The sequence below is a fragment of the Protomyctophum bolini genome, assembly GCF_963924005.1.
Source record: "Protomyctophum bolini genome assembly, chromosome: 7".
NCBI lineage: Eukaryota > Metazoa > Chordata > Actinopteri > Myctophiformes > Myctophidae > Protomyctophum > Protomyctophum bolini.
The window spans coordinates 37,991,701-38,013,523 of NC_137868.1; the positions used below are offsets into that span (position 1 = coordinate 37,991,701).

Genomic DNA, 21,823 nt, shown 5'->3' on the forward strand with positions numbered 1-21,823 from the left:
CCTGCCATGCCCCATGTGTTGCACACCCTCTTCATGTCTTCAGGACGGTGCATCCACACAACTAGCTACTTCAAATGTTTGGTAGATAGATACACTACACTTGTTGGATGGTTTACATCGATTTAATAACTTCTGGATGTTTCTAATGTGTTACCGTTCGTACGGTAATTAAGCAAGCAGCCTACAACCTCCTGAAATAGTTCGTTTATAGTGTTGTGTGAGCTGAGTCGACGATGGACAGTGATCACCAAAGTGAGTAGCTGCACTACTTGCAGACAATGCGGAGTAATGAAATTACGAAACTATAATGATTTATATCTGTCTTCACTTTCTACTTTGTAGTGGAGCTGGTCAAAGTGACCCACATCGAGGATTCCATCACATTTTGGGCACAGGTAGATGTTACAGTTACCATTGCACATATCAATCAATGTAATCACCTGCTGACTATGCTCCTGCAATCTGCAAGATCTCTATTTGATCTTGAACCCCCCCCCCCCCCCCACTATATATACTTAAACTATACTAAAACAACAACAACAATGTCGTTTCAGAGCATCACGTCGGATGAAGCAATTGAACAAATGAACATCACCCTGGGAGAAGTATGCCTAAAATCACAGAGGTTGCATGGCGCCCCCAGTTTCAATAAGGTAAGGTAGGGGACATTACTGGGGATGGATGGATGGACGGTCGCTACTACATTTTATATTCACAGAATGGTTACATTTCAAACTTAAGCAATACAGTCAATACAATAACTGCTGCGAAGGCGAAACCATGAAAAGCACTAGACTTACATAAGGGTCCTCTATTTTCAATTCATGAGAACATTTAAAGACGTACAATATACACTTCTATGGAAAACAGGAAATCATCATATAAAAAAGTAAGTAGGGACACACACACACACACACACACACTTGCCCATGTCACAGTTTAAATGTTAAGTTCTCTGAATGAACTCTGTTGTAGATTTATGGAGCTCTTTTCTCAAAAGACAACAACTGGTATCGCTGCAAGCTGCAGCTGGACATGGACGATAAGGTGAGGCAGATGCATTTTGAGTGTTGCATGTGGAAAAAACAAGATAGGCCTATCACCATAACATAATGCTTCTCATAAACGTCTTCACAATAGCATTTAGATATGACATTTTTGTATTCGTGTGTACCCCATAGTGATTATTTGATCGGCTGAGCATGGCATGTGATGGATGATGATGTATGTATGATGTACAGTATGACGATAAGACTAAGAGCGCCCCTCACTTCACACGGGTGTGATTTATTTTATTGGAATGCATGGTAATGGCTGGGTTAGTTAGTGGCAACTCTATTTAAAACCTGAAGGGTGACTTCATCCATCTTCATATTAGGCCTGGTTGGTCCTCAATAATGCTCATGATTAAAACAAATTCTACTCGGTCTGTGTCTCAGTCGTAGGAGGGCTGTGGACATTTCAGAAACCCGCCTACCAGTGACATCATCAATAAGCAGGGCTTCTTTTCTGATATACAGGTTTAATGTTTTTTAGTTCAATGTTTGTTTTAAAAACGCCATTGACAATAAAGAGGGTTTGTTTTGTCTCAATGTTTGTTTTACATGTAAGATGATAAGAGTGCACCTCACTTCACAGTAGGTGTTGTTTTTTTTTCTTCCTATGTCCAGCTTTGAGGGTTTGTGTAAACATTGCCCTAACACAATATTGAATGCCATTGACAATGAATGGCCAGCTTTGAGTGTTTGTGTAAACACAAACAAACATTGAAGACAAAAGTGAGGACGCAAATTGTGATTGGCCAGAATGAAATGATGTATGATGATAAGAGCCCCCCTCATGTCACACGGGTGTGATCATTCAAACCACATTTCACCTTTTTCACGTGAGAACAATGGCTTCCATTATAGCTTTCTAACTTTCCATTGGTAGAAAGCCTGCAGTTTCTATTAGCTTTGATTCCCCATCGATGTCACTGATAGGTTGGTTTCTGAACTGTCCACAGCCCTCCTCTGAGAGACTGAGACACAGACGAAGTAGACAAAAATGGAACCATATAGAGCGCCGCAGTCCCCGCCCCCTTTCAGAAAAGCGAGTGGCCCAGGAAGTGGAAGCCCCATGCATTCTCCCATCGGCACTTTTAATATAATTTATTTAAAGACGGTTACGCCGCGGACAAAGCCAATTCGGATCGTGACGAATCATGACAATGAACACAATATTTTGGGACGATCAAATAATTAGAAAGAAGAAAAGAAAGTCAGGAGACAACACTATTTGTTTTATTTTTCGTCTTATAAATTATTTGATCGGCCCAAAATATTGTGTTCATTGTCATGATTCGTCATGATCCGAATTGGCTTTGTCCGCGGCGTAACCGTCTTTAAATAAATTATATTAAAAGTGCCGATGGGAGACTGCATGGGGCTTCCACTTCCTGGGCCACTCGCTTTTCTGAAAGGGGGCGGGACTGCGGCGCTCTATTATAAAGAGCATTAGTGAGGACCAATGGAGTGTATGCGCATGACATTTTCATACATGGTAATTATGCGGGAACACCTGAGTGTCAAAAAACTACTTTCTGTCCTTCTGTCTTGCCACTCACTTTATGCATGCGCATACCCTCTATTATGTCTTATTGAAAATCAATATTCAAAACCTTTTAATATAATTTATCTTTTCTTATGTATGCAGTTCATGGTCTCCTACTTTGACTATGGGAATAGAGAGATGGTCTGTCGGTCCGCTATTGTGGAACTTCCAGAGGATCTGCAGCAATCTCCAAGTCTGGCCAAAAAGTACAAATTCTGGGGTTTACATATCGACCCTGATTCCCCTAGTTATAAACTGGTAAGCACAGTATTTGAGGTGAAACTTTTTTCTCCCCCCGGAATAAGCAGCACAACTTTAAAGCATCAAATAAAGTCAACTCAAATGACTTGATTTGAAGTTTATACATGAGACAGTTCACTTGGTGGGTTGCTCACATACTTTAGACAGCACACAGTCATTTTCAATTTAATACACATAGTTCCCAAACTAGTCCAGGCCAGAGTATGCATGCCCCAAAACTTACATTTGGGAAAAAGTTACAAATCTGCGTCAATACATTTATATGAAGAGGGGTCCCATCAAAATGGCAAACTCTCAAGCACAGTCGAGCAAGCATTTTACGACAGGGCTACTACATATTAAAAACAATTAAATGCCGACTGATTTCGACAATGTCTTCTTAAGGGCGTGGCGATAGAGGACTGTCACAGCAAATTCATGTCCTCTTAATCACAAGATCGCAATCACTATCTTGCTCGTTTTCCACAGGGCTTCCTCCAGAATCTGATGTATTCTAAAACAGTCCGTGTTCATAAGAGGTCTGTGAGCTTTGATGGGACCATCCTGGTCCAGGCTTTTCAGGGGTTCATGGACATAGGTGAAACGCTGATAAAGATGAAGCTTGCCCAGGCCAATGTGCTCTGGAGCCAGCGGGAGAACCCACCCCTGAAGGACCCTGCCGTTTCCTGGCTTCAGCAAATGATGGAAAGAGGTCGGGGGATAGACGGCATTTCCACCTTTCCGGTGTGCATGCCTAAACTTCGACCAGTCTTTACTGACCAGAAGCCGTCATCTCCAACGTAAGCTACTGACATTATGCCATGTTTGTTTTGGGCAGCTCCCATTTGTTGACACTTTAATTGTATATCTGTATTCTTCATTGTTGGACCCTGTCATTGCAAAAAATGACACATTTTCAACAGAAAAACACAACACAACAACAAATTGATCCGTTACATTCGGTAAGCAGTACGGCCATTTAAGGGAAGTACGGTAGCTCTGGTCCTTTTTGGTCAATGGATGTTTTCTATTGACAAGATCTGTAGGTGGCCCACTGGAGTAACTAATGGTGGAATGTTTTATTTTCTGGCCAAAAGAGTGTATTTTACACAAAAGGTGTAGATCTGTGAGTCATCCCATCGAGGAGCAAGGGTGTAGTGCTTGCTTCACACGCCACTAAGTATTCCACCAGTCTGTTCCCATACTGCTTTGACACTGCTACGTTTATGTAGCCAGGCAGCCTATACCGCTGTAGAAGTAGTGTAGTGTGCAGATTAGTTGTCTGTAGTCTACTTAAGGAAGACAATAATAGCCAGCAGTTAAGAAGACACCCCATCAGATGTGCAACCTATGCTATTCTCCTACCTTTCTTTCTTAGGTTCTATAATTGAAGGAATTCCTTGGAAAACTAAAACAAAAATTTCTAAATTTCTAACAAACTACCAAAGCACACGTAAACCTAAACCTAAACTAAAATTAATGAAATGTCAATCTAAATAAAAATGTGAGTTAATATTTCATAAAGATAGTCAGAGTGAGTGCATGTGACGTCATTAAAAATGGTGTCCCCCCAGGTTAATAATCACCGCTGCACCACTGCTGAGGAGAGTCTTTGAACACCTCATGTGATTAAACTCAAACCCTATATCACCTGCATGGAATTTATTGACAGAACACAGTGGACACTGGATTTTTATGAAACAAACTTTGCAGATAGAGGATAATTCAAGCTTTCCGTACAGCTGCAATGTTGCCGAGTTTAATGTTACAAACGGATAGAACTTTTCCTTTTGGATGTGTGTGCTTTCAAGGTTTGTTGCAACTCTAGATTCCAGATATAAAAAATAGGATCTAGAGTTGCTTGCGGCTAGACCAGAGCTATAATGGAAGTATTTAAGATTGAGTGAAAGTGTTATACTTGCAGAAGAGCATCAGTGCTACAAGAAAAAATATTCAATTGAATTCTCATTCATTCACTAAAATATAATGGATTGATGGAGTAGATTATGTGCTGTACATTAGACATAGGAGGATAATTTGTACATAATTTGTCATGGTAGCCTGTGGTCATAATGTGACGTTTTTATGTTATCTAATAGGACTCAGTTGTAGTCTGGCAGCGACAGTGACTTAGGACGGAGGTAGGGGCGGCCATATCTCAACTGAAGGTTCTTGGCTTGGTCCTTGAGCAAGACACTGAGCCTTTCATGGTTGCCTCTGTAATTGGTGTGTGACTGGGTTAATTTAAGTTACATTGTAAATATGGCAGTGTTGAGGGTACAGTGTTGAGTGTTGATTTTTTTTACTGCTTTGTCATAAGTTATGGGTGTTAAAATTCCCAGGAAGTTTGTATTCATGGATTTTTAGCATTTCTAGAGACATTTCCTTTGTATTTCTTCTCGTTACAATCTAGAGAGAGAGCCATAAATGGCTCCAAGCCTGCCATCGCCGCTGAAAAGACAATTGACTTTACCAACACAGTGGAAAAGACGATGGATGTGTCCAATGCAGTGGAAAAGACGATGGATGTGGCCAACGCAAGCACAGTGGAAAAGAAAATGGACGTGACCGACACAGCTGAAAAGAAAATGGATACAGTCATTTTGGAGGAGAACCAAAGGCTAAAAGAAGAACTACAAGACCAGAAACAGCACTGTCTGCAAGTTGAAAAAGCGAGTTGGAAGTACTCATATGCAAAGATCCAGGTTGCACAGTGTTGGGTATCGTTACTTTTTAAAGTTAACTTTTTGTTAGGTTACTAGATTTACTGCCAAAAAATAATCCTGTTACGTTACAAGATTACCCATAAGAATAGTAACTTGTTAGATAATTCTTTGATTACTTTTGTGTTACCGGACAATTAAAACCCATTTTCGAATGCTTGCGCAAGTTGGTTACATTGTATTACTGGCTGCCTACCGTCATTGCGGAAACTTTTCACGGCCCATATTTATTAATGGTATGGTTAAAAACAATGATATACACCATACTGACCATAGACAATATCCCCTACAGCTCTTTCTTTATGAACGAATATAATTCTCCACAATTGCCAGCCTATACACGTAGGACTGGACAGAAAATATATACATAGTACAGACTATGCCATGTAATGAGGCTGTTGCGCTCCAACCAGCCAGTGTGCGCGCCTCGGGAGTCCATGCTCTCTCCACGGCACGCACTGTGGCGCGCATGAATTGAACGGCAAAATAAAAATAAATCTAATTGTATTATAGGCTTCGGCGGAACAACTCCGCACAAATTCAATTTGCGCAACGTAGCCACGTATGAACTAAAACATTGATAAGAAATGGCACGGTGGCTAAACCGTTCAAAGTATGTCCTTGCAGGCAGTAACTGTACTGTAGCCTACCTGTTCAAGCTTTCTTTGGGCAGCTGTTGTTGCTACTAGTGTGAGACTTATACAATGAATTAACTAGTACTCCCCTATGTCACCGCCATAGAGGCTACAACCAAAACATACTTCGCCAGGTGTATACGCAGGATGTATACGCGTTGGGACTTGGGAGAAAAATCAAACAGAAGTTAGGAGAAATAGACTCGGCCCGGGAGTCAGGGTTTAATTTATCTTGCCAACAAAATGAACAGGGATACATTATAGTAAAGGGATTACGTTTTTGGAAACTTAACTGAGTAATTAACTACTAAATTGCAAAACTAACTAGTTGCCAATAAAAGTATTCCTGTTATTAAACAGCGTTGTTAATGGCGCCGTTACACACAACACTGCACATGCAAGGCCTTAACTTGAACTGGACCAGTCTGTATAGTTCCTAGACCAGTCTGCATAGTTCCTAGGCTAGATTGTCAAGTGTGACTTTAAGCTGAGATTGTCTGTCTTATTTTCTACAGTTATTGAAAGAGAGCGGTGCAAATCTTTCCAAGGAAGCAGACCGCTTGGAGGCTTTGCAGGCTGTCGTGACAAATACATCTCAACAGCTGCAGAAGCGAATGCAAGATGAAAAGAATATAGACATCGTCATTTTGGAGAACCAGAGACTAAAAGCTGAACTAGAAGTCCAGAAACAGCACTGTCTGCAAAAGGAGAAAGAGTTGAAAGACGCCTACGCAGAGATCCAGGTTGCACATGCAAGGCCTTAACTTGAATTGGATCAGTCTGTATAGCTCCTAGTTTGCCGAGTGTGAGTCTATGCTGAGATTGTGTGCCTTGTTTTCTACAGGAATTGAAAGAGAGCAGTGCAAATCTTTCCAAGGAAGCACAGCGCTTGGAGGCTTTGCAGGCTGTCGTGACAAATACATCTCAACAGCTGCAGAAGCGAATGCAAGATGAAAAGAATATAGACACCGTAATTTTGGAGAACCAGAGGATAAAAGCTGAACTAGAAGTCCAGACACAGCACTGTCTGCAAAAGGAGAAAGAGTTGAAGGACGCCTACGCAGAGATCCAGGTTGCACATGCAAGGCCTTAACTTGAACTGGATCTGTATAGCTCCTAGTTTGCCGAGTGTGACTCTATGGTAAGATTGTGTGCCTTTGTTTTCTACAGGAATTGAAAGAGAGCAGTGCAAATCTTTCCAAGGAAATGCAGAGCTTAGAGACTTTGGTGGATGACGTGACGAATGAATCTCAACAGCTGCAGAAGCGACTGCAAGATGCAGATCTTACAATGCAGGTGAGGAATTGCTCGTAACAGTTCAGATTTACAGTAGCATCAATTCATTGTTGATTACTTTATTAAACAGAAATGCAAACGGCAACGGAGTACAGTCAAACTCTTGCTCTAAAGGCATAACACCAAAAAAAGGCCTTGTGGTCTTGTTTCCATTCGGATCCTTATGTATTCAATCAATCATCTCCATAAAAGTAAGGATGATAAACCTTCGCAATGAGAAAAATGCAAAATACATATGCATGTACTAGGTAGGTTGCTTCATAAAAACAACTCAACATTTGATCACTTAAAGCTCTTCCTCAGACTTCTGAGAGGATTTGATCTTTTCTACATAATAAACATTAGCAAAAAAGTTAGTGAAGTGTTTTTGATAAAACATAAAAAGTAAAGAATTTAAAATTAAGTGGTTAAAACCAAAAGCGAATTACGTCATTTTCAAATGATCAGAATCGGATCGGGTATCATCCCTAGTATCAATACTATAGATACTTAGACTGGATATTGTCTGTTTTGTATATTGTACTATTGTGATGTGGCATATGCGTTCTATAAAATTATAAATATTGGATCGGGAAAATTTGGTATTGGCAGATACTCCAAATCAAATGAACAGAAACTGATTGTGAGCAAAAGAAACGTGATCGGGACATCCCCACTTTGTTGCATTGCTGTTTGTGACTGCCGACTGTGCTTTCAACATGCTTACCTTTAAGGTTATGAAGGAAGAGATTGTGAAGAAAGAGAAGGAAATGGACAAGCTTTTGCATGCTGGGATAGCGGAGCAGCTCGGCCGGCTTGTGGAGAAAGTCCACGATTTGAGGGAAATGAGGTACTGTATATTTCTCTCAATGTCTTTCATTCACTCTAGTGATACGCACGGCAGGTTTTTGTTTTCCAACCAACAACCGCCCAAAAAAGGCAGGCTTTTTTAAATGGAGAGGAATGATGTAGGCATATTGGCGCCCCTGGCAATGTGTTTATTCAGCACCACGGAGAGAGGCAAGAAAACATACACACAGGAATAGAGAATTTCACCTGCTAAATTTTAAAGTGCAAGGATTAGGTTACCGTATATACCGTATAAATTGGATTGGAAATGAATAAGTGCTCTCACTCACTCCGGGCGCCTAATGGGGTTTAATTTAGTCATGGGTGTGTTTTAGGCATAACATAAATTCTACCAATCATTGTTTTCTTTGATTTTTCCAGACCACACCTCATTTTAAGACCCAACAGCTAAATTGGCGCAAGATCATTTAAAACAATGTGGGCGTCTGTCATGAAAATAACAAGTACATCGGTCAGAAAATGCTTGCACTAATCTAACAACAGATATTATGCTTTTTTTTTTCTAATATATTTTTTATCCCACGATTTTGTAACCCATTTTCACCCCTGTGCCAATCATCTACTGTGATCCTGGGCTCTACACACCCTCCGCCAACCTGGGGAGAGCAACGGACTTAACTCATGCTCCCTTCATGCCTGAGTGTCCAAGTTGCTCCTTTACACCTGACAGGGGGGAGTTTCCCTGGTTGGACGTAGCGCGTGGAAGGAACACGATATTCCAACCAGTTCCTTTCCCCTCCATCAGGCGCCCCGGCTGGCCAGGGGGAGGCTCAGATATTATGCTTAAATAAATCTTCCATCACTTCTAAAATGTATGAATGTCCATTCATGGCATCTGGTTGTGACAGAAAGAGCCTGTTTGCTGGTGACGGTGACACCTTGATGGAGGCGTTGAACACAGTCGTCCAGAACAGCATGTCTGCCCCGGTTGCCACACAGGAACTGGAAGTGGCATGGAAAGACTACATGTGTGTCCAGGAGAAGCTGAGGGCATGTGAAAAGGTGAGTGTTCAAGACATCCAAAGGGGAAACCACATTGGAAATAAGTTTCATTGCACTTTATGTGTAGATCCTGGGTTGAAAGTTATATTGTGTTGAAAACGCAAAATAAAATAAAATCATTAACATGATCACCTATCAATGTTTACATTGCACACCATGTGTTTTGCAGCAGGAGGAAGTGAATGACCTGGTAGACCAGAGGAATAAGATACGATCTGTGGTGATGGCCGCTGCGGATCGCTTCTTGGAGGCGGCAAAACCCCTGCCTGTCAGAGAGCGCATGGAGACACTTGAGGTACGGGACAGAAATCGTATCGCATGAAACATCCTGGGGCTCCCCGGTGGCTTGACTTAGTTGGTTTGCGCAATGTATGGGCCTGATTGCGACACGCATGGTTTTAAATCTGACATGCAGATTGATATATGATGCATATGTACATACAGTATATGTATCATCTACATATGGAGTGAATTTTTTTTTCCCCTCCCTCTGCCTAGTCTATTCAAAGACGATGATTTGTGCTGCGCAGTGGCATTCACTCCAAACCAGTTCCATTATTACATTGCTCAGGAAATTAAGAACGGATTGCAAAATTGCAAAATCAACTATCAAATATTATTTTATTCCAAGGCATAGTGCAGCCTAAAGGCAACACCTGGCACGCTGATTGGTGTAACTTCCCATATCATAATCTTGACTTATTGTACTTGCCTCGTCAGCAGCGTACACATGCTTAATACATCTTGGGCCCTATCTTGCGGTCCTGACTCCTGGGTGACATTAATGTTCAAATCGAAAGCTTTGAACATTAGGCCCTGGCCGGCCTAGCAGTCCAGGAACCTAGGCTGCTAATCTGATACCGATGACCTTTGCTGCGTGTCACTCCCCATCTCTCTCTCCCCATTTTCTGTCTGCTTACTACTGTACACTATCAAATAAAGGCAAAAATATATATTAAAAAGAAAAACTTATTTCAATCGTGAACGGCATACATTTGTTGTGAATCGTGGAGTGTACTAGTAGTTGACGAGATTATTACTCACAGAATACCTGCTAGACTTGATTTACTGATTTCCTGTGATTAAATCATTGATGCAGAAAAGAAAGGTCCGCACACTGGACTAAGCTCCAAATCTTAAAGATTTATTTCTTTACATCAAAGTGTATCCTTCTAAATCATTAATGCACCAATACCTAATTCTGTATCCCACACACTGCAGGAGGTTATAGTGGCTCTTATTGTTTTGACTTTGACCTCTTTATTGTAAATAAAAGTAAAAGTAATAAACCCATGTAAAATACATTGTCACACTTAAAGGATAAAACGCAAGAAAGCCAGTGGCTTATTGTCATTGCGGCCCTTTCAAAATGTATGTGTAAATTATGTGCTGCTGCATGCTTGTTAAAGATTGTGTATAGTACTTAGTTTAGACTAGTTATTGGTTAGACCAGTCATTAGTCCTACAACCTATGTCAAACCTTCACCCTAACCCTAACGTCCCACGTGGCAGCACACCTAAACCTAACCTTAACCCTCTCCCAACCCTTAACGCACCCCTCACCAACCTTAATCCGGTCGTTTTAACGCACCCCTCACCAACCTTAATCCGGTTGTCTTAATGCACCCCTCACCAACCTTAATCCGGTCGTTTTAACGCACCCCTCACCAACCTTAATCCGGTCGTCTTAATTCACCCCTCACCAACCTTAATCCGGTTGTCTTAATGCACCCCTCACCAACCTTAATCCGGTCGTTTTAACGCACCCCTCACCAACCTTAATCCGGTCGTCTTAATTCACCCCGCACCAACCTTAATCCGGTTGTCTTAATGCACCCCTCACCAACCTTAATCCGGTCGTCTTAACGCACCCCTCACCAACCTTAATCCGGTCGTCTTAATGCACCCCTCACCAACCTTAATCCGGTCGTCTTAATTCACCCCTCACCAACCTTAATCTGGTCGTTTTAAAATTTGTGCTCTCATTGGTGCAAGAAAGTGTCCTTGTGGGTGGAAAAGTGTGCGTGTGTCTCCACACTTGGTACTTGAAAAAGACAGTTCTAATTCTGTATGTCACACTGTAGGAGGTTAGTGCCTCTCTGACTGCTGTCTTTGGCCCGTCCTCGGAGGAGGATGTTGAGGAGCACATCATTGAAGAGTACCACCAGTGGGTGAAGGAGAAGGAGCAACACATGACCAGTATAAGAGATGATTCCAACAATGCTCTCAACACCTTGTCTACCTGGGCCTCAAATGTTGGCAAGGTAAAGCTTGACAAATCACAGAGTTGAATGGACTGATTATTGTAACATGGCATGATTCTTGATGAATTAATGTGAGTTAGTAAGTTGACATTCTACATTCTAATGACATCACTGGCAAATTGATCATGGAGCATATAGACAGTATTGTAATTTAATTTATTTGCATATGAATATTTTCTCTGATTTGTATTTGATGTGTGTGTTCTACTGATTTGATACAAAAGAATTGAAGGCATTTCATGTATTTCTTTGTCTAAAGTTCTTCAGCCTGTCAAACGAAACTCTGGTGACGATGAAGGATGTCATTGACGGAGCAGACCGTGTCCTGAACCTCGCAGAGTTGAACGTGTGCCGAGAACTCGACGTTTGTCTGTCGAGAGTGGTACGTTTCGGTTCTTGTCTTTGTTTGTCCAGTGCCACTGCATGTTTCATGTCCTGTTTTCATGTCCTCAGGGCCAGATTGAACAGGACGGTCGGGTCATTACTCGCGTGTTCCACAAGGTCATGCAGGACATACAGAAAGAGAAGAAGGTCCTCATTGATATTATGGATAAATATCTTTTCCACATCAAGGTGAGCAACGGTCCTATGGATAAATATATTTTACACATTAAAGCGATGGAAGAAATTCAATGAGAAACACAGATTGAAACAGTAGCCGTTACCTTTGACTTTTACACATTTAACTAACTGTCTTTTCAATCTTTAAGAAAATGCTCCAAGTTTTCAAGGGAGATATTTTTCCACAGTAAACGTGGCACAAGACTACAACTTCTAAAGATAGTTATTGTACTTGTCCGTCCCTATTCAATTCACCATCATGTTGTCAGTTTAAAGAGATGATTGAGAGCCAGGATGTCAGCCCCAGCCCAGCCACTCTTCTGCAGATCAAAAAGAAAATCCGCTGTTTCAAGTCCCAGCTGAGATGGAGACAAGTAGAGAAAAACAGTCTGGAGGAGGTGAGATTTTGGCAATTTGTCTTGTTCACATGGGCCTGGTGGGTCAAAAGAACCACATTAGAAATCAGATACAGATTTGGGAGGGCACCTCTCGCTTAAAACACTTAAAAGGTGGACAAAAGGAATGAACTCTATGAATGCAGCAATATATTTATATAATTACTGTAACGGTCACAAACATGGCTCAAGGTTGATGCCAATTAAAGACATAATTGATGGTCATCTGTATCTTTTTCTTTCTTTCCCGGAGGCTGAAGAGCTGGACCTCACAGAGATATCAAAGAAGAGCGAGGAGATCGCCGAGACCAGGAATCTCCTTTTCCAGGAGATCCACAAGGAAAAGGAAGAATATGTACTGCTCACATCACGTTGCAGTGACTATAGTATTCTGTGTGAGTTGTTGCTTGTGGTGGGAGTCAGTCGGCTAAAACTTGTGTCCTGTTGTTTTTGCAGAACAAGCTGAGAGTTCTGGCGGAGGGAGAATTCCCAGAGCTTCCTCTGTTGTACCCTGAGGTAGACCTCAACATCTTCATGGTGAGATTCATGAACCCCAGTGTCCTCTGTTATGGGGCGGACATAACCAATCTACAATATCGCAACACATCATGATGCGAGATCCGTTGTAAGCTTGTAGCTGGGCTATTTTTGCAGTCATTTGGTGTAGAGGGGGGGGGGGGAAAGGAGCAATCCAAGTATAGAGCCCCGGGGGACCATAATATAGTATAAGGTTTAAATGAATAAACAAACGGGATGGAGAGTTAAAGATATTACATTTTATAATAAGTATCGTATCATTTTAAGATCTTTTCATGCAGTTGCATGACAGACCTGGGTTCGGATCCGCGGTATGACGTGAAAGTTAGTGTGTAGCTTGTAGTGATTCATCTCACGACCAGTGACCCCATTACTCAAAGTGTTTTGTTTTTCTTCTGTCCCATTAGAGCTCTGGCGGCCTTCTCATAAACAGTCTGGACAGGGACTTGTTTGATGCTGAGCCCGTCAGAGAACTGAGTGACCACAGACCCCTGGTGTGCACGGAGTTCCAGGGCCAGAGGGTCTTACTTAAGGTGTCACTGTCTGTCTCATTGATTTCCTTCGCTTGTGAAGTTGCCTGTTGGCGACCAATTAGATGTAATTTAAAGCAGAGGTTTGCCGGACCTGGAGAATTGTGGGTATTCATTCTAGTGTAGTTATCTAGTTATCCACTTTACTCTGGCGTTTCTATGTTAGACATGTCATAATATATGAAAATGTCATTGAGAGAGAAGCTGATTTACCACCAAAAGACACGCACATCCCAAACCTACTATATATATATATATATATATATATATATATATATATAGGTCCCAAATAAAATAATTTCCCCCAATTGTTTAATATTTTCAAAGATGGCAAAAAGAGCAGATCTACAAACAAAGCAATGTTATGTTGTGAGCGTGTAGATTTTCGTTATTCATTATACAACGAGGGCTTAATGAAGATTCCCTGGTGGTGTCCTGGTAGCTCAACACAATAAGCATAGACCTTATAATGACATTATATACAGTAACTTATGAGTCATCCCCTTTAAACAAAAATCTTAGAGTTCAATTCAGTATCTGTATTGTCACTTAAGGGAAATTGTTTGTGCAGATGGGTTAAAAACATAAAAGTAAACATAGTGGGCCGCAATTAGCAACAAGATTGACGCATACCTTTTTTACCTAAAGTTATATTTTGGTTTCACATTGCAAATTCAATATGTTCCAATGTGCAGTTCCCATTACACCATTTTATGATTATTTTCCATCTGTGGCCGTAGAGTTACACCATAAACGAGGAAATGGAGGTGAGGGTTCTGGAGAGAACGACACTGTTTCATCGTGCAGCAACTGAGAACAAGGAAGACTCTGGAATCCTGCCTCTCTTGGCCCTTTTCTTCAGCAAGGTATGGCGTTATCTTTGGTATCTTTGTCCACATCCCTAAGACTGGTTCTCAATCTAGAAATAAATAAAAGTATATTACTGCATCAAAAGTAATCGGCAAACTACTATGAAAACTGATCAAACATTGGCCAAATTTTGTGAAAAACGCCTCACAGGCATTGTTGCTATTACTATTTTCACAATGGCTCAACTCCTACAATTTCAAGTGCTTGTCAGGGGTTCAAATATGATTGTTTTAGTTCTCAACCTGAATGTTGAACCACTGTCCTAAGATGTTGATGTTTTATTTTTTCTGTTAATGCCTGGCCTTTATTGCAGTCGGACCCTGTAGCTTACTTAATGGTACCGTACTTCCCCAATGGGAGCCTCAAGGTTGTCCAGGCCGTCAACCCACTGATGGACACAGTGAGTTTTCCTTTCAACTTTGAGTCCATATGGATTTATTACAACCTCTGGGGTGATATGTGTACCATCATGACCACATGAACCCCTGCATCCCTATTGCAGGGACATTGGTGAACAAAAATATATCTACAAATTCGTAGATTGTAGAATAGATAATGAATTTTCAAAACTTTGAAAACAAAGTTCCAAAGTGCTGCACTGAGCAAGGTTAAAATCAACAGACCACACATCAAAAACAGTTAAAACCAAACCAAATCGCAGCATTTAGACCATGTACAATCATCTAGGATAGCCTATTTTCATCAAAGAGATTTGGTATAGACTAGGGGAAAAAGGAGCAGATCAAATATACTTTCATAGTTGAAACAGGATCATATCTCTGCTCTCATCCTAAACATACTCTTAATCTACTTCTACTTTGTTCCTTCTATAAGGAGGTTGTACGGGTGATGAAGGGCGTGGCACGTGGCCTCCAGGCACTGCACGCTATGGGAGTGACTCATGGCTCCCTCAACCCCAGCAATACCTTTGTTGTTAACCGCAGCCGTGGCCTAGTAGGAGACTTTGACTTCACCAAAACACTGGTAAGAAAGAAGATCTGGGAGTGTACCTACACTAAGAAAGAAGCCTCATCTGGGAGTGTACCTACACTAAGAAAGAAGCCTCATCTGGGAGTGTACCTACACTATAGTATGTTCCCTCTGCCCTTCGTGTTTCCTCAAAACTCTCACTAACCCCAAGCTAAACCTAAGGGCTGAGGGAGGGAACTAAAACATTGCCCCCCTCGATCTATTACCACATACTGTGTATTGAAGCAGCACAAAAGCCTCTGCCTGGGACATCTCCATATATGGATCTGGCCTGTTCTGACATCCGCATATACTTATATTTGGGCATGCCTGACAAATAACTCCATATATGGGCATAAAAGGGACACAGACATAATAACTGGGTGGGGCATGCATTTCCAACTTGCATCGTTCCATGTAGGCCAGTGCCTAACGGGCACTGCTCTAGTAATAATCTAACTATAAATGCACCTCAAGTCTCTGTGCGTACATAATGTAACGTCTGTAATCCACGAAACTCGGGAACCGTTCGCCCCACCGACTTCAAATTCGACACGCGTGTTCCACAAGTTGTCATAAGACCAGGTACTTAAGACATGCAAAATAGGGCCCATTGTCTTTTACATGGTTAGCACTTCATGTGTACCAACTAAAATATTTTATTTATTTTTTAAGTAGGCCTAAAGGAAATGTAAATATCCAGCTCCCTGGTTGCAATGCGAGTTAATTGATGCATAGCATCCATTAAGATTAAGTACCACCACCCGTGTTTTATGGTAATCGTCAGCACGATTGGAATCCCTATTTTAGCTATTGGATTGGCTTTGAGAAAAACCTTTTCAGTTTGTATGCAGGGGTTTTTGCATTGTAATGATACTCACAAGGGCATTACATTGGGTACTACTAAAGCACTGCGGCCATCTACAGGAACGGAGAGCTGTGAACAATGGGCTGGCAGGCTCAATCGATCTTGTGGCCCCAGAGCTCCGCCAAGGCATCACTACTCCTCCTCCTGCCTGTGACATGTTTGCTTTTGGCCGTCTGATGCTCTGGGTAAGACATTTACTTTAGTACCATTTGGAACCACACCCAAATCAGTTTGGATTATGCATGCAGATTATGCATGCAGCTTTATTGTAACATTTACAGAAGTTAAAAAAGGTGCTATAAAACACACAGGCAAAAAGGCAAAGGTGGTATTAATGTGTGATTAATGTGCAAATGTCAGCGTGTATAGTAAAGCACTTCACCCATTTTCAACCTTATCTTTACATTGGATATTGGACCTTACTAATTCATTATAACACATTTTCTATCTACACGGTTTCTATCTCTGTGTGCTATCTTTTCAATAAGAGAACGGCTGTAGTTTCTATTAGCTTGGAATTATCAATGATGTTATTGGTAGGTTTCTGTCCAATTACCTCTTGAGACACAGAGCGAGCAGTAATAATGAGTAATAACATAGCATACGGTAATGGTGCCATCTTAGTTCAGTTGTATTCCTCAGTTTTCTACAAATGCACAGTTCTCTGTAGAAGTAGGGCAAATGGAGCATGCTTGAGAGCAGTGCCGGAGTGCCCATGCGTTGTATTTCTGTACAGTCTTTTGGCGTTAATTTGCAAGTATAGTATATGTATATAGTACACCAGCTTCGAAGACCAGAAATACGTTGCTGACTTTTATTGAAAACCTAACTCACATTGTCTTGATTGCAGCTGCATGTTCCAGAGTTTAATGGTAGTTTGGATAATCTGGAACCATTGTCACTGGTTAGTATTCAATGAATGATTGTATTCTATGTGGACGCTGCATAGTAATATCAGTTTTATTATTCTAATAGTGCCATTGTATGTCTTTTTTTAATATTGGCTATAGGGCAACTTTTTTCTGACTATTGTGTCCTGCTTTTGCCAGGAGTCAAAACTCGGAGATCTTCTCTCCAAGCTGCTGTTGTCGGGGGAACGACTCACAGCCATGGAGGTTCTGGCCTGTGAATACTTTACTTTTGACCTGTAGAGACAAATAGGCCAACGTTAAAGTGTATTGCCTCGTAGGATTTTTACTATGCACAGCTTTGTGTCCCTATGAGCACAGAATGTACTCGAGTGTGATTTTTCTTTTTTAAATGTAGGTCATGACAGCGTTGTGTGATTTTATTTTATTGGTTATGTCTTGACCTGATTTTTTTTTAGTTTAAGGAACAGTTGTTGCAACTCTTTAGTTTATGTTATGGAACTTTTTCACATAAATATGTCTTGTGAATGAAATGTGTCCTTTGTCATTTTGTCCCCGTTGGGAGAGGTTTTCTTCCCCTATTTTCTACTACTATTTCACATGCAACTAGTTCCCAGGTGACTATAAATGTCTTATTCAAGGGTCAGCACCAATCTCTTGTCAAATTTGTCTGAATTCTCTCTTCTGAAGAAAGTGGTTACCATCACTTATTTTTCGAGTGGAAGTGGAATTGGAGGTTAAAACAATTTGTGCTCCAGAGTCCAGACACGGCTAGCCCTTTTGTCACAAAATTGATTAAGATTAAGATTGTAAACCTTAAGAGTAAGACAAAATGTCAAGCATGTCAGTCATTCTACTCTGTCACTTAACACAGAGGATTAACTTTTTAATGTGGCAGTCACTGTAATGGGGCTCCTATTGAAATATATTTATATTTAAAAAGACAATAAAAATGCTGGATTGGTGTTAGTGGTATTTTGGAACAAATATTGTTTTTGTCTTGCCTCATAATGTTTCAGTCCAAGTGCATATGTTGCAGTACATTAGTAGCCCATTGTCGGAAAAAACATGATCACATAGTAGCCCATTGTCGGAAAAAACATGATCACATTTATCAGAGTAGTCGTATATTATAGTGAAAGCGGTTGATTCTGTTTTGCTTGATATTTAGAAATGCATAACATGAATCCCCCTCCAAAGAGTCATGGTTCATCACTTTTTTGATGCAACATTGTGAAGCCATGACGAACGATCTAATACATTCTTTTCATGTGCTACAATCATTTTCAGTTTATGAAGTTTACAGTAAAGTAATTTCCTTTTCCTTGAATGACATCTAAGAGGACTGCACAGGAACCCATTCCACAGGTTACAAGACTTGATGACAAGATGTGACACACACACACCACCCCCATATAAACCAGGGGCAGTACTGGCATCTGACAAAAAGGTTCATAGAACAGCGAGTATCAATCCAGCTAAACGGCATTCAAAAGATTATGTAAGTTGAAAAATATTTGTTATTTGTTAATCTAGAATGAGTGAGTACGTATCAAGAATGTAATTTTGCTTGATCTTTTTGTTCTTGTTTGACATCGTAATGTGGTACAGGGTGCATTCGAATGCTGGGAGGGCTATTGTGGCTCTCTGCTTGCTGGTGCTCTCTGTCGTTGACACATATCCATTCAAGCCTTCCAGTCCAGCACACGATGCAGCACCAGAAGAAATAGCCAAATATTACTCTGCTTTCAGGCAGTACATCAACCTCATCACACGACTGAGGTGAGTACTTTAACTACATCAGTAAGTGTCGGACCGTTGTTAATTAATGCATGTCAAGTTAAATCCAGTTTGTTGCACGAGTACCAAATTGGTGAATAAAGTACAATTATACTGTACAGGCGACTCCAGGTTCAGGAAGATTACTTAAGTTTATACAATGTGTTATGTTAACTTCCATGCAAAGAAGAAACTACAGTACATATTATCTTTTCATTACACAGGTATGGAAAAAGATCCAGTCCTACTCCTGATACTGTATTCTCAGACCCGTTGGCGAGTGAGAACACAGAGAGGATTCCAGGATCCATATTTGTCGGGTAGGTACTACAGACAATGTGTCTACTTCTCAGGCCATTTTTTAGGCTATAAGCTTATTATGAACTCCTTGTGTCTTTCCTCCTCCTTTTTGTAGTTTAGCTTTGTTTAGTTTTATTTCTGTACGTTCTCAATGTCCTTCCTCAAGACGGTAGGAGGAGAGAGAGAGAGAGGAAGCCAGGAACTAATCAATGCAACTATGGTTAAATATACAAATTCATTGCTAATGCTTTAGCCCTGCTTTCAGCCTACAGTTTTTTCAGGAACTGCTTTTTTCCTACTTTTTTTATGTAGGCTTTTGTTAATAGGCCAGTCAATCAAAGGTTTGAATCAAAATAAATTGCAAGTAATCGTTCACATCACATGTACTTTAAGCTGCTATAAGCAATAATATGTTTGTTTGTTTTTTTCATTCAAACAGCCAGCAATGGGCAGAACACTCACACAGAGAAAAATTGTCTCTGTGACACATCTAGGGGCCGCAATATGCATTCAAAGATTTTCCTAAAAGCTTTGTCATTGGTCGAGTTGCCTTGTCTGCTTTCTGATTGGTTAGTCATTGTGACTGGGTTTTGAGGAACAGCTAGGAACATTTTTGAATGCAGATTGCGGCCCCTAGATGTGTCACAGAGACTACTTTTTTGGGGGGAGCGTTCTACCCATTGCTGGCTGTCATTAAAATGACATTGTATTGCTTATAGCAGCTTTAAAGCATAACATTTGAAGATTTTGCTTTATATAGGTTGGTATAGCTTATATAGGTATTGGTACCCAACGTTTAACACCTGAATTTACCATGATGCACTAATTTTTTCATTTACAATGTTTAATGTTATTTGGATGACCCTAAGGATATAAAAAACTTTAAATGATTACTATTGCAATTTCTTTTGGGTCACCCCCCTTTTTAACTTGGATTGATGGCCTATAAAGGTGCTGTGATAGTGTTAAGTAACAAGGGACTCCACATCTCTCTAGTCCTTTAGTATACAGAAAATACATTTTCAGGTGGGGCACCAATATTTTTTTGGGCAGTATGGGTCTTTGGAGTTTGAAAGCACTTGTTGGAAATCACTCAGCAGTCCTTCATACCACCTGTTTCTCAATTGCACATAATGCAAGAGGCAGCAGGACTTTGCGATATTGAAAACGAGCGCTTCCTGAACTCTGACACTTAAAAGACTTTGACAGAAAGTTGCTCATAACATGTCTATTGCAGATAGAAAGAAAGAATGGATAATTCAAACTTTCCATATGTTGTTTAACCCATTCTGACCTGGCACCCATTTTGGTGTTAGCATCATGTTATGCTTTAGCTATTGAAAAATAGCAGATCTACAAGCTCATATCGCGCCACCGAGTGGCGCGATACGAGCTTGTAGGTCTGCTATTTTTGAAAAATCGAAGAACGACTGACGTTTTTAGAATCTGATCTCAGGTCAGAATGGGTTCATCAGACCAGTGTGTGTCCAGTGGAAACCTGGTATGAATCTGATCTCAGGTCAGAATGGGTTAATACAATCAGACCTTTCGGTTCTATTGTTTTTTTGCTACTCAGTAGGCCGTCCCGCATAACTTCCGGGTACAATGATTTCACGCACACAGCCTCTATAATCACTTACAAATTCAAGAGCACTTTAAATGTTTCAATTGTGTTTTACTTATATTGTAGGTATGATGGGCTACGAATATGCTGTTGGAACAGAATGTGAATACTTACAACGAATCGTCTGCTTCCTGAAATGAAATCAATAAGTTGCATATAATAAACTCTTAATTGAAATCGCTTTGCTGTCTTTACCATTGTCGCAGTTAAAACATTTTTATGCGTGCAAATGTTTTGATACTTGCCATACTACATTAGAACATGTTGTCAGCTTATGTAGTGTATTCATTAAAAAAAGGATTCACAAAAGTGCTTTACAAAAAATGCACTGAAATACAACAGAACAGATTAAACTATACAACATAATTAAAACATAAAATAAAAAAGAGACATTAAAACTAGAAGTAAGAATTGTGCTCTTGTCAGTTGATACATAGGGATATATTATTACTATCACATAATGTAATGATCCATATTACTGAAATGCGCTGTTCTCTTTTTATTAGGTGGAATAATGCTTCCCTCTAGTGGGGAGCAGGCTTGTCCGAACATGTAGGTCATCTCAACTCAAGTAGGTCAGCTATTCATGTCCAGAGAGCACAAAATGCATTGTGTTGAATATTACCACGTTTATTCCAGAAATGAACATGCCAGAGTGTCAGTGTTGCCGGGTTTTGCAGGAGAAAAAGCAACCGGGTCTACGAAAACAAGCCTAAAAGAACCAACTTAATACATGTACTGTAAGCACACATACATCGGCTATTTGAAATAAATAGCTGATCTGCAACACGTTGTGAGCTATTTTCATATACATTTTGGGGAAAAGGGTGGGAAAAAAACGCAATTACCAATATAAGCAACTTTACAGAAAAACAATCCCAAGGCTGCCGCCTATAATACGGTAAGCTAATAAGCAGACA

The 21,823-nt window shown here is 40.5% G+C and overlaps 1 protein-coding gene across 1 annotated transcript; it reads left to right on the forward strand.

Annotated features, from left to right (window-relative positions):
* Positions 1-542: 542 nt before the first annotated feature.
* On the forward strand, positions 543-17,649 carry stk31 (serine/threonine kinase 31; the record flags this gene model as incomplete). The annotated part of the gene is made up of 23 exons (XM_080768315.1): positions 543-605; positions 976-1,047; positions 3,322-3,632; positions 5,246-5,552; positions 6,706-6,933; positions 7,035-7,262; positions 7,361-7,486; positions 8,200-8,315; positions 9,184-9,337; positions 9,507-9,632; positions 11,422-11,601; positions 11,861-11,983; positions 12,055-12,174; positions 12,432-12,560; positions 12,811-12,912; positions 13,014-13,094; positions 13,502-13,627; positions 14,365-14,490; positions 14,808-14,894; positions 15,329-15,478; positions 16,391-16,516; positions 17,182-17,235; positions 17,381-17,649. The coding sequence occupies 23 exons, from the start codon at positions 543-545 to the stop codon at positions 17,480-17,482; spliced, it is 3,237 nt and encodes a 1,078-aa protein (XP_080624441.1). The 3' UTR covers positions 17,483-17,649.
* Between the last annotated feature and the right edge of the window lie 4,174 nt (positions 17,650-21,823).